The 11369-nt window shown below is 50.2% G+C and overlaps 1 protein-coding gene across 1 annotated transcript; it reads right to left on the bottom strand.

The window, feature by feature from the left end:
- Positions 1-11369, bottom strand: TEKT5 (tektin 5). Its single transcript, XM_032231165.1, has 7 exons — positions 10307-11369; positions 8630-8713; positions 7367-7437; positions 6619-6762; positions 5726-5948; positions 1770-1924; positions 1-747 (listed from the first exon to the last, which is right to left on the bottom strand). Exons 1-7 carry the CDS (start codon positions 10871-10873, stop codon positions 531-533), a joined length of 1461 nt encoding a protein of 486 aa, XP_032087056.1. The 5' UTR covers positions 10874-11369; the 3' UTR covers positions 1-530.

Below are 11369 nucleotides of genomic sequence, written 5' to 3'. Positions count from 1 at the left end.
CTTTCACACACGCAACCCTTTGCCTTTCGGCAGGCCGGCTTCCCCTGGCCCAAGCGGATCAGCAGGAAAGCCGATCTGTGCAGGAGGAGTTAGTCTACTCTGCGTCTAGGCTAAGGACAGCTTTGCACAGGGTCGCAGCCTCTGGCCACACGGGCTGCCAGATCTCCGGGTTCAGTGGTGGGTTCGGCCTCGTGGCTTCCATGGAGCTAAACAGGGGGGGGAAGAGTAACTCTGGGGACGAAGGCCAGGATCAGGCCGTCCTCTGGAGGCGGCTCCCGTCTGCTCCAGAGCCCGGCTGGCTGTGGTCTTCCTCCCATAGGAAGCGATCCGTCTGACACTTTCTGCAAGCAAGAAAAGCGGTGACCTTGCTCCGGTTTTGGTTTTGTTACGTTTATTTTCACGGGGTTCTTTTTATTTTTCTTTCTCCTTCTTCCTTTTGCTAGAAAAAAATAAACGAGCAGAAATGTCTCCCATGATTTTCAACCTTTTATGTCAGATTGACAGGAGCGTGGAAGGCGGCCGCCGCAGCCTCAGGTGTAGCCGACCAGGCGGGGCGTGCTGGGGAAGGTCTTCCGCATCCCCATGCACTTCTCCTTGTCGATGAAGAGGCTGTTGGCCTTCACCATCAGGTCGTGCTCCAGCTTCGACTTGTTCAGGATCAGCAGCTGCAGAGTGTCCTGGGCTTCTCGCAAGCGCAGCTTCAGGGTCTGGAGGGTGTCATCGATGGTGAAGACTTCGTTCACCAGCCTGAAAGGGAAGAAGGGAAAGGAGGGGCTCAAAGGAAGCAGGGCCTTCGGGGGCGTGGCACGACAAAACCGCGGTCCACTAAAGCGCGCCCGATTAAAGCGCGTACTTGACGTCATCAGCAGCGCGACAAATACGACCGCGGAGAAAAAGGGGTGCTTTAAAAAGCGCTTTTAAAGCAAGCCCATTCACATAAAGGTAAGGGTTAGGGTTAGGTTTAGGGTTACGTTAAGCGTTAGGGTTAGGTTTAGGGTTAGGTTAAGGGTTAGGCTTAGGCTTAGGTTTAGGGTTAGGTTTGGGGGGGTTAGGTTTAGATTTACGCGTTAATTTTAAGTTTACCGCTCACAGCGTGCTGTTTTCGTCGCGCTGTGATGACGTCACGTACGCGCTTTCGTCGAGCACGCTTTAGTCTACCGCGGTTTTGTGGTGGAACCCTTTGGGGGAAGCTGCTGGGACCCGGGAGGGCAGCCCCAGTGGGAAGCCCCAGGCGCCGCAGCACACGCCGGCAGAGACCGGCTTGCCTTTCACTTCTCCCTTAACAGGATCAGTTCCAGGTGCTTAAAAAGATGTTAACAAATTAGCCAAGGCGAAGAGCAATAAGGAGAAGCCTTGAAGCAGCGCTGACTGGCAAGGCGGGAGGATTCCCTCCTCCTTCTGCCCTCTTACGAGCAACGGAGCTCTCTGCCGGCTGCCTCTGCCCAAGTCTGGCATTTAATCCCCCCCCTCGCAAGGGAAGCCTGGCTCACGCTCAGCCTGGGACACCCTGAACCAAAACGCAGAGGCCGCAGTGGATCAGAAGCACCAGCCGCCGGCCGGCCTGGGGTTGGATGTGAAAACCGCCTGAGCCAGACAGGCCACTCAGGGCTCAGGACGGTCCAGACAAGGGAACCACCCAGCGGGCTTTGCAGGGACTCAGTCCGGATTCCCAAAATTGTGCTTCGCTGCACAAGCCGAGCCCTCCTTTAAAGCCGCAGCAGCAGCATCTCTCAGGGCTGAGGTGCCGTGGAAAGCATGGCATCACTCACTTGAACTGGGGGAGGTCCCGGCACAGCTCCATGTTTGGCCGCCAGGTCCTTGCTTCCAGGCGCGTCTGGGCCACCTTGAGTGGACACTCTTTGGCCATGATGGCCCTTTCCAGTAACATGATGGTGTTTTCTGTCTGGAAGATTTCCTGAAGAGTCTGGAAAGGGAAGCAAAGATCCGTGAGTTTTGGAAAGAAAAATGCTTCCTACTGGGACATGAGCACCTGCAAATCGGAATTATCCAAAATTATTCCACCTATTTCAGTTTCCCGCAATCTTCCGTCAGAGGTGGTGCTGCAAACAGCACTCGGCCATCCGAGTGGGCTCAGGCCAGGGCAGAATAGGGCTAAGCCCTTAGCTCCCAGCTGTGCCTCTGTGGGAGCAGCTTAAGATCTTTGACTTAATTTAATAACTACTGACTTATTTTCAGCTTGTGCTCAATTACAAAATTATCTTTCCTACATGTAACTTTGATCCCTATGGCATTCTGCACCCTGTACCTATACATCTGTTTTCTTCCTCACCAGTAATGAACTCTGAATGGCTTCTGCATTGGATGAGGAATTCGGGGAGTTGAAGTCAATGCATCTTAAAGTAGCTGGGATTGCTCTAAGCAATCGCGTTTTTTAGAGTATTAGCCATTCTGTCCAGTTTTGTATTATCTGCTCCACTCTTCCTGTAGTCCCTCACACAAGACACCGTTGAAGAGCCCCAGCCCCATGATCCGGTCCATTCTGGTGAGGAGGAGGACTCTGGCTTTCAAGCCAGCTGTGGATCCGGCAAAAAGTTTTGCCCTTCCACCTTGTTCCCACAAAAATTACCTGGAAACTACACACCCCAAAAACGCACACAGGCATGGATTGGCTAAGATCAAGCTTCACTCGAAGGCAACTTTTCCCCCCCTCTTTTTAAAAGTTTCATTGATTAATCAGGGAATAACTTAAAACCTGGGAAGAAAACGCCTGGAGACCCTGAATGGGTGATATTGAATTGCAATTTTTAACTTGCCAGAAGGAGAAAATAATTAAATGCAGACGGAACATTCATTGTAATTAATTGATCAACACTGACTTTAATTAAAACCCATTTCGTTTTTGTTCAGGCCCCTTTTTCGTTTTTGTTCTAAGGCCCCAGGCAACGCTAGTCCAGCCTCCCAGTATAGCAAGGAGGCCAAAAATATTGTGCTAATTGGTCTGGAAAATTTAGCATTCCACTCGCTCTGGCAGAGCTGGGCTGTGAATAAATCTGGATGAGGACATTTTGATCTCTCTCAGTTAAAGTGAGTAACGCGGCCGAAATATCTGCGCATACATCAAGCAAAACAAACTTAGTATGTAAACAACTTTGTGGCCGAGATTCAAGATTCTTTCACGGATTTGTAGCAGCTGCAAGACAGGAAGTGCCCCTATAGGCTGGTCAAGGCCCTCCATTTTTCCATGCTCTGCTTGGAGCCCCAGGGCCGCCTCTGCCACGATCTTCACATATAATGAGATGTGCCGGCTCCTCTATGAATTAATGCTGGCCCCAAATGGGCACAGAAGCACATGGGTGTCCTGGAGAAGGCATGGAAGGTTTCCCCCTAAGCAGTCCGGCACCCAAGAGCTCTTCTAACACAGGATCTAACACAGGGCCCCGGGGGAGGGCCTTCTCTGTTGCCGCTCCGGCCCTATGGAATGAACTCCCCCCAGAGATCCGGACCCTGCCCACTCTCATGGCCTTCCGAAAGGCTATCAAAACCTCGCTATTCCGGCAGGCCTGGGGCTGTTGACCTCATGATTGAGGTCCAGCCCTGACTAGATTGGGTATATGATGTGGTTTTTAATTTTGTTTCCTTTTTTTTTAAATTCTTTATTTTTAAATTTTTTTTACTTTCTGTAAGCCGCCCGGAGTCCTTCGGGATTGGGCGCCCTATAAATTTATTAAATACTAAATACTAACTCTCCCTGGGGAGGGCATGAACCAAGTGGTGACATGAATATCTGGTTCTCTTGAGTGTTTCGTGAGTCATTAAAAAGGACGAGCTCCTAACTTTCCCACAGTCAGATCTCAAAACAATAAGCGCACTCAGCAAGGGTGGGCCAAGAGTCCCAACGCTTCCTCCTAGGGGCCACTTAAAGAAAGCCGAACCGTCTGGAGGAGAAATCCGATCTCCTCTAGCTGAGAGGCAAAGAGGGCGGGGGGCTGCTCTCATACTTGAGCTTCAGCCTAGGAAAAGGAGCTTTTGGCTTCTCTTTTGCTTTCTTTTTTCTCTCTTGGGGGGGGGAGGGGGGACACTTTCCCACTGAATTTCATGCTAAGAAACAGCGTAACTGAAGGGGCAGCCGGCCGTTCTCTTCCCCGTCAGCATCAGGAGTGTGAACTCTGAATTCAAACCAAACGTTCAACCACTTTTGAACCTCAGCAGACAGAAAGTGTTTGCGATGGGTGTGATTTGTGAAGTCCTAATTCTGTTGCTCTCTGTTTTAAAAAAAAATTAGGAATTAAGGAAAAGCAGGAAGGGAGGGAGTGGATGTGCATCTGCAACACGGCCAGCTTTCCTGCCTGCCAGCAATGTGATCGTAATTACACCTAACCACTACATATAAAAGTCACGATGCAAAATAGTTCACATCATTTCAAAGGGTGTGATCTTATTAGCACTGATGTCAACAATCCTGAAGAGAGAGAGAGAAGAGACGCCTTCAGAAGTGGCTCTAGAGCAGTGTTTCCCAACCTTGGCCACTTGAAGATGTCCGGACTTCAACTCCCAGAATTCCCCAGCCAGCGAATGCTGGCTGGGGAATTCTGGGAGTTGAAGTCCGGATATCTTCAAGTGGCCAAGGTTGAGAAACACTGCTCTAATGTCACCCAGAGCGAAAGAAGCCGGGTGGAAAAGGGATCTTCCTGCTCTGTCTAACTGCACTGGTTTAATCCGAATTCAAGTAGCTCCAGATCCATTAGAGAAGTTATGGGGGAGAAACTGTCAAAGGTTTCTCCGAAAGCCATAATTCGCCTCCTTGTGCTTGTGATTGTCCTCCTGCTGTGCAAGAGATTGGAACAAGAAACGCATTCATGCCAAGCCTGCCTGCCCACGTTGCCCAAAGCGTTCGTCAGCTTCACCATTTGTTTCCCCACAGAACCTTCCTCTCGCCCACTGCTGGATTGTCTCCGCTTCGGTGACATCACAGGGCAGTGTGGGCAGAGCAGACGGTCCGACGTCTCCGTGAGCAAAAAAGCAGAGAAGGTCAACGCGCTGGACCGAACAGGGAGTTCCCGACTGGCCAACTCAAGACAGCCTCCACCTCCGTACATCAACCACCATTCTGCAGAGAGTCCCAGTCCGTGAGTGGGAACCCTGAACTGCTCAGCAACCAAAATTCTGGCCCCGATTGGGGTCGTTAAGATGAGGACCCCCTGTGCTAAGAGACAAGCGGTTTCCACTTGCGACTTCTGGTAACAGAGTGTTGAGCGAGGGGGTTGGACTAGATGGCCTCCAAGGTCGCTTCGCACGCTGTTATTTTGTCATTATCTCAAGCAAGGTCACCAACCTTGGCAACTTTACCACTTGTGGACTTCAACTCCCAGAATTCCTCAGCCATCAATCCACAAGTCTTGGTAAATTTGCTGAGCTTGGAGATCCTGCTCTAGAGACTCCGATAGTTTTTCTGAATGAGAGAGATCCCGTCAGCCCAGAGCAATAGCAATAGCAGTAGCCATAGCAGTTAGACTTATATACCACTTCATAGGGCTTTCAGCCCTCTCTAAGCGGTTTACAGAGTCAGCATATCGCCCCCAACAACAATCTGGGTCCTCATTTCACCCACCTCGGAAGGATGGAAGGCTGAGTCAACCTTGAGCCGGTGAGATTTGAACCACCGAACTGCAGATAGCAGTCAGCTGAAGTGGCCTGCAGTGCTGCACTCTAACCACTGCGCCACCTCGGCTCTCAAATCGGCTCGGCAAATCGAACACAGTCCTACCTTCGCCAGCTGTGCTTGCAGCTGGTTCTTGGCGTCTGCAATTTCTGATATGCGAGAGGTAAAGGACAAGTTGCTGTCAGTCCACTGTTTCCACATATCGTCCGAGGTGATTTCCAGTGTGTGGTTTGCTTCCTCGCAGAGGATGGCCGAGTTGGCTCGGGCATTCTGGGAATACCGGATGTTGTCATCACTAAACTTCGCCCAGGTTTCAGGGACAGAGACTCTGCGAGGCAAGAACCAGAGTGGCTTTGGATAAGGAAAGGAACATTTCGAGTGACAGGGGAATCTGGCCAAAATCATAGCGCCCAGTGCTAATAACAGGAAAGAAGGCGGTGGGATGGAGAGCCTTCCATTAAGGGCAGAGCGGTCATTCCTCTTCTTGCTGACTATGGGATGGTGAAAAACGCCTCAGGGAAGGAAACAAAGACAACTGGTGGATCTGTGCAGCTCTGGGCACACAACGGAGAAGTGGATCTCTTTCACGTGGAATGTAAGAACCAGTTAAAATCGTAGGGGAGCCACCTGAGGTGGATATGGAATCCTTTAACATGCATTTCAGTCTAGGAAAAATGTGTTAAAGGATTTTTTCCTCTTAACCTTTTTTCTCTAAGGCAAAGCTGATATCCCTTATCCCAGTGTTTCTCAACCTTGGCAACTTGAAGATGTCTGGACTTCAACTCCCAGAATTCCCCAGCCAGCGAATGCTGGCTGGGGAATTCTGGGAGTTGAAGTCCAGACATCTTCAAGTTGCCAAGGTTGAGAAACACTGCCTTATCCAGTCTCCAATCGTCAATGAACCAGTTCTGGCCAACTGCATGAGATCGGCTCTTTCCTATCCCCGCATTCATTCAGCGGCTCCTAAAATGACTATGAGGGGAAAGTCCGGTACTTACGTTCCATCAATTTTCTCAATTCCATGGTAGTAGTTGATGCTGTCCGAAGTATTCCTCAAATTATAGCATTTTTCGTCAATAAAATGAGCTGAACTTTTATCACCGAGATCCCGCTCAAGTGCATGTTGGGCATCTCTGTTAAGGCTGGAAGAAAGATTTCTGCGGTTACCTTCTTTTCTCTCCCAATATTATTATTTAAAGGAGTCGAGGAAAAGGAACAGGAAATTTCTCTACATCCCCAGATTGCTGGGAGGGGAAAAAAAAGGCAGGAATTTTAAGGCTATGCTTCTGTCCCTTTTTACAAGACGACTGCAATTGACAAGAAACCCTTCCTACATTTGCTGAGTTCCCGATTCTCACACTTTCCTTTCAGTGAGACAAAAGAGCGAAGAGAAAGGGGTCCTTCTACCACTACCTGTTGAACTTCTGCCTACCGTGACAGTCCAAGTAAAATATGTGGGTGGGTGATGGTGGTCCGGGCGCCCCAACAATCATGCTGATTTAGCCCTTTGAAGGCTGCTCCCGGTTTGCCCTCTGGGTGCTCCCCAGTTGGGATGCTTCTCGCTACTGGAGAACCGCCCAATGAACAGGCTGCTCTTTGCTGAAGGCCCCACCCGTTCTAAAGAAGATTCCTCAAACCATAATGCTGATCTTGAACTGCTGCAGGTGTTGCATCATCCCCAGCATAGATCAGACAGACCAGCTCGTGCCCCGCTTTAAATAGCAGCCAACTTGTTTCAAAGCTTACTTCATCTGCTGGTCGATTCTTTCTGCAAGCTTTCTCATTTTCTCTTGGCAAGCCCTGATCAAATCCACTTCCTGGGAGAGAAAAAACACACACACCGGTCAGGGATTCTACAAAAGTCCAGGGAAAGGCGGTTTGTGGAGCCCTCCGTCCTTGCAAAGGCCCAGGGAAGGGAAACAAACGACAACAGGGAATTAAAGGCCTTGGTGACATTTTGACACTTGGTGACAATACCGAGACATCAGTGTAAATTTAGCAGCAGCTCCGGAGAGGCTTGTCCCAGCCTTCCTCCAGGACATACGCAGACACCGGAAAAACATCTTGTTTATTTAAAACGCAAAAAGAGCCTTGTATTACATTTATATGCAATTGCACGCTGGGAATTGCGATTCTCATTCATTTTTATCAGCAGGAATATTAAATTAAGGTGGAGCTTATCAGATGATTCAAGGGAGACTCCAGATTGAGAGATCTGCATCACGACACACCGAGCGTCTCAAGAGTTATTTGTTTAAACCTGAACTGAGAGACAAAAGTTTCATCATGCATTACAGGTATTAATAGATATGGCAGAGGCATAGCTCCATGGAAGCATGCATAGAATTGCTGTGAGTTATTATCTTTCACCAAGTCCCAGTGGCTGGGAATTATGGAAGCTGAAGTCCAACACAGCCTAAATGTGGGAAACCAGCTGCAGACTAATCCTCGCCCTCTTGAAATTGGTGAATTTTAAAGAAGTCGTCGCCTTATACCAGACAGAAAACACAACCAACTAAACTCATTCTACTTTATTGGTAAAGCTACACCAACAGAATTTTGCAATCCTGGAAGTAGGATTCTCCCGCCATCTCTTTCGCAACCTGGGAAACTAGGCAGGGTCCCTCCTCAGCCTCTCGCCCCACCCGCTTTCCAGCTGTGGGCTCTGCTGCCTCTTCTCGGACCGTTTTCTGGGCAGCATCTCTTCATCCCAGTTCCCCAAGCGTTTTTCGCAAAGTCGTCCCACTGGACTAATCTCACATTACTGCAATTTACTTTACACAAAAAGTTCCCGCACACAGAAAATGAAGAAGGAGAAGAAAAGGGAAAACCCTCTTCCTGATATGCAACCAGATATCTCCAAACAAGCTGATAGCATATTCGCTCTTGCTCTGAACAATTTCCGGTCTGCTTATTTTTCCTGAGCAAACCGGGAGCGCACAAAGAGCAGGAAAAGGAAAACCTACCATTTTAATGCTACTTTCTGGCTTATAAACTATTTTACAATACCTGTATGAGATTCCTTTCCACGGGATCGTGGACCAAGTCAATTCCCATCCGTTTCTCCCGATTGTATAAACATTCCAAGGCCACCTAGGAGCAATCCAGACAAATCGGTGAATACCGCTAACGCTTCCAATTATAAGCTTTTGTCATTGGCAGTTTGGCTTTATTTCTCCAAACCGAAAGGCTGACCACCCCCACAAGCGAGCAAGCAGCCCACTTTCTTTTCCTAACCTACTAGCTAGAATTAGCTAAAATAAAATAAGGGGACCACCATGGACTGCTATACCGTAGGATCTGGGCAGAAAACTTCGGGGTGGGGGGCACAGTAGATTTTTTTTTTATCTCTTTGCTATCCTCCAGTGGTTGTCTGGATTTTGGCAACAAAACTCTGGGAGCTCCAGCACCAACTCCCCAACCCCCAATCCCAAGGGATGAGCAAAGATAACCAAGGGGGCAGAGGGAGGAGGGGGGAGAGGATGAAAAGTTCCTGCCTCAAGCCAACTTTGGCTGTGGCTACTTTGGGGTCAACAATATTATGTCCTGAACAGATTTGAAGGGAAAAGCTAACATGCCACCAAATGGCCAGTTTTAATATCACAGCAAAGCTGACTTGGGCACTTAAGGTTTCTAGCATAATATTTTTTTTAAATCCTGCTTTTCTACACTCAAGAAAGTGGAATTATCACCCTTTTCTTCTAAAACTGATATTTCACCCAAAGGGACCAACAATACTGTTATAACATTAATTCTTGGGCACACGGACAAAGTTTCCAGGAGGACTTCTTCTACCTGCTTGCAGTTCATAAATACAAACTGATACAAAATTATACAGTCTGAGTTCTGACTAGATCAGTGTTTCTCAACCTTGGCGACTTTAAGTCCTGTGGACTTCAACTCCCAGAATTCCCCAGCCAGCTGTGCTGGCTGGGGGATTCTGGGAGTTGAAGTCCACAGGACTTCAAGTGGCCAAGGTTGAGAAACACTGGACTAGATAAATAGGCAGGTAGAAATTCTTTATGGGCCAGGTGTGTTTGGACACACAAGGAATTTATCTCCGGTGCAGAGGTTCTTCCAAGTCAAGCTGACTCCCTCCCGGTGACTTCTTTTTCAACCGGGCACAGCCTTGCTTAGCTTTCCAGTCAAGAGTGAGCTGGTGCTGCCACCAGCAGAGAGGTTAAGGCTTTACTGCTTCCAAAGCTTTGGCATAGATTCCTCCTCCTTTCTGAGCTCAAAAGAAACTTGCTCTTCTGGCCCTTAATACAAAAAGTAGAATTGCCATTTCTGAAGCAATCTACCTAAGCATTTTTAATCTCTTCTGATTCCACTCTTCTATGGCGGAATCTATAATTTGGAAGTGTTTCTCCACATGTCCACTGCAAACCGCCTTTGGCAGAGAGCACAGGTCGTTTTATCTTGCCTGTCATTTTGTGAGGCTGTTGATGGCCTAGTGTAGAGGGATAGGTTAATAATAAAAAGTATGTTGCTATCTTTCCAAGGGCTTGCCTACCATTCGAAGGCTGCTGCAGTGTTACAGTGAAGGAGAATGTTATAGAATTTAGTTCCCACCAGGGAAACGGCTGGCTAGACATCACTCCGCGGTGGCCACAAGAGGGGCCAGTCCCTTTTCTCCAGCACCCCACATTGATAGCAGCCTGACAGCACCGGGGGTGCCACACTTGCCTGGAGAGGCCCCTGGGCTTCGTCAGCCGCACACTCCAGGCGCCGCTTAGCAGTGTCCAGCGCACGGGTATCATTCAGCAGCCGCTCGAGCTCATACGTCAGCTCGGAGCGCCAGAAATCGATGTCGGCCAGCCTCTGCCCAAGGTTCTTCCCAGAATCCTCCTGCTGCTGCCGAGTCAGCTGGTCCTTGTCCTGCATGAGCCGCGCACTGTCCGCATTCAGCCGCCCGGCCCAGTGCCGGTACGCCTCCGACCCTTTGATCTGCACGGCGTTGGCCTTGTACCAGTCGTGGGGACTGTAGCGGGCGTAGAGGGACGACCTCACTGAGGGCAGGATGGTCGGGGGCCTCAACGGGGCACTGAGGCGCCCGGCCCCCTCATCCCCGGGTCGGAAAGCAGAGACCTTGTAGAAGAGGCTGGGCCTCCATGAGTTCAGGTAGCGATAGCCTGGCAGGTAATAAGCCTGGTAGCTGTCATGGCTGAGGCTGGTGGGGGCCACCTCCGGCAGCAGGCAGCTCTTCTTCGGTCCGCAGTAGCTGGCCGTCTGGGTGGTGCCCAAGAATTCCATCAAACGCTGCAGGCCGTCACCAACCTCCCTGGCAGCCCTTCAAGGCCCCAAAGCAATTCAGCTGCCCTGGGGGGGAGGGGGGGTCTCTGTCCCTGCAGCCCAGCCTGGCACTGTGACTTGGCGCTGGTGTCACAAAAGGGCCCTGCAGGGGGCCCCTCCCCACTGCCTGCTTAAATTGCCTCCCTGCTTGCCCTGAGCCAGGCTTTCTCAGCCTGGGCAACCTCAGGGAGGCTGGACTTCAACCCCCAGAATTCCCCGGGTGGCATCCCAGCTGGGGAATTCTGGGAGATGGGCCACCCTTCAGGGGGGGGGGGATGTCAGGCCTCAGCCGCCAGCTTCCCAGCCCCCCTGAATAACCCCAAGCCAAAGAGCTGGGGACGCTGAGGGAGCGCACTGGTCCACGCTGCGGGGCTGGACCAAGGCCGGAAAAGAGAGGCCGGTCTTCTTTCCCCTCGCTCGGCCAAGCCAGCCTCCCTCCGCGCTCCAACCGGAACCG

This window comes from Thamnophis elegans, chromosome 14 (assembly GCF_009769535.1).
Source record: "Thamnophis elegans isolate rThaEle1 chromosome 14, rThaEle1.pri, whole genome shotgun sequence".
Classification (NCBI taxonomy): domain Eukaryota; kingdom Metazoa; phylum Chordata; class Lepidosauria; order Squamata; family Colubridae; genus Thamnophis; species Thamnophis elegans.
The sequence above is the reverse complement of the archived record's forward strand: the minus strand, read 5'-3'. Positions and strand labels throughout refer to the sequence as shown.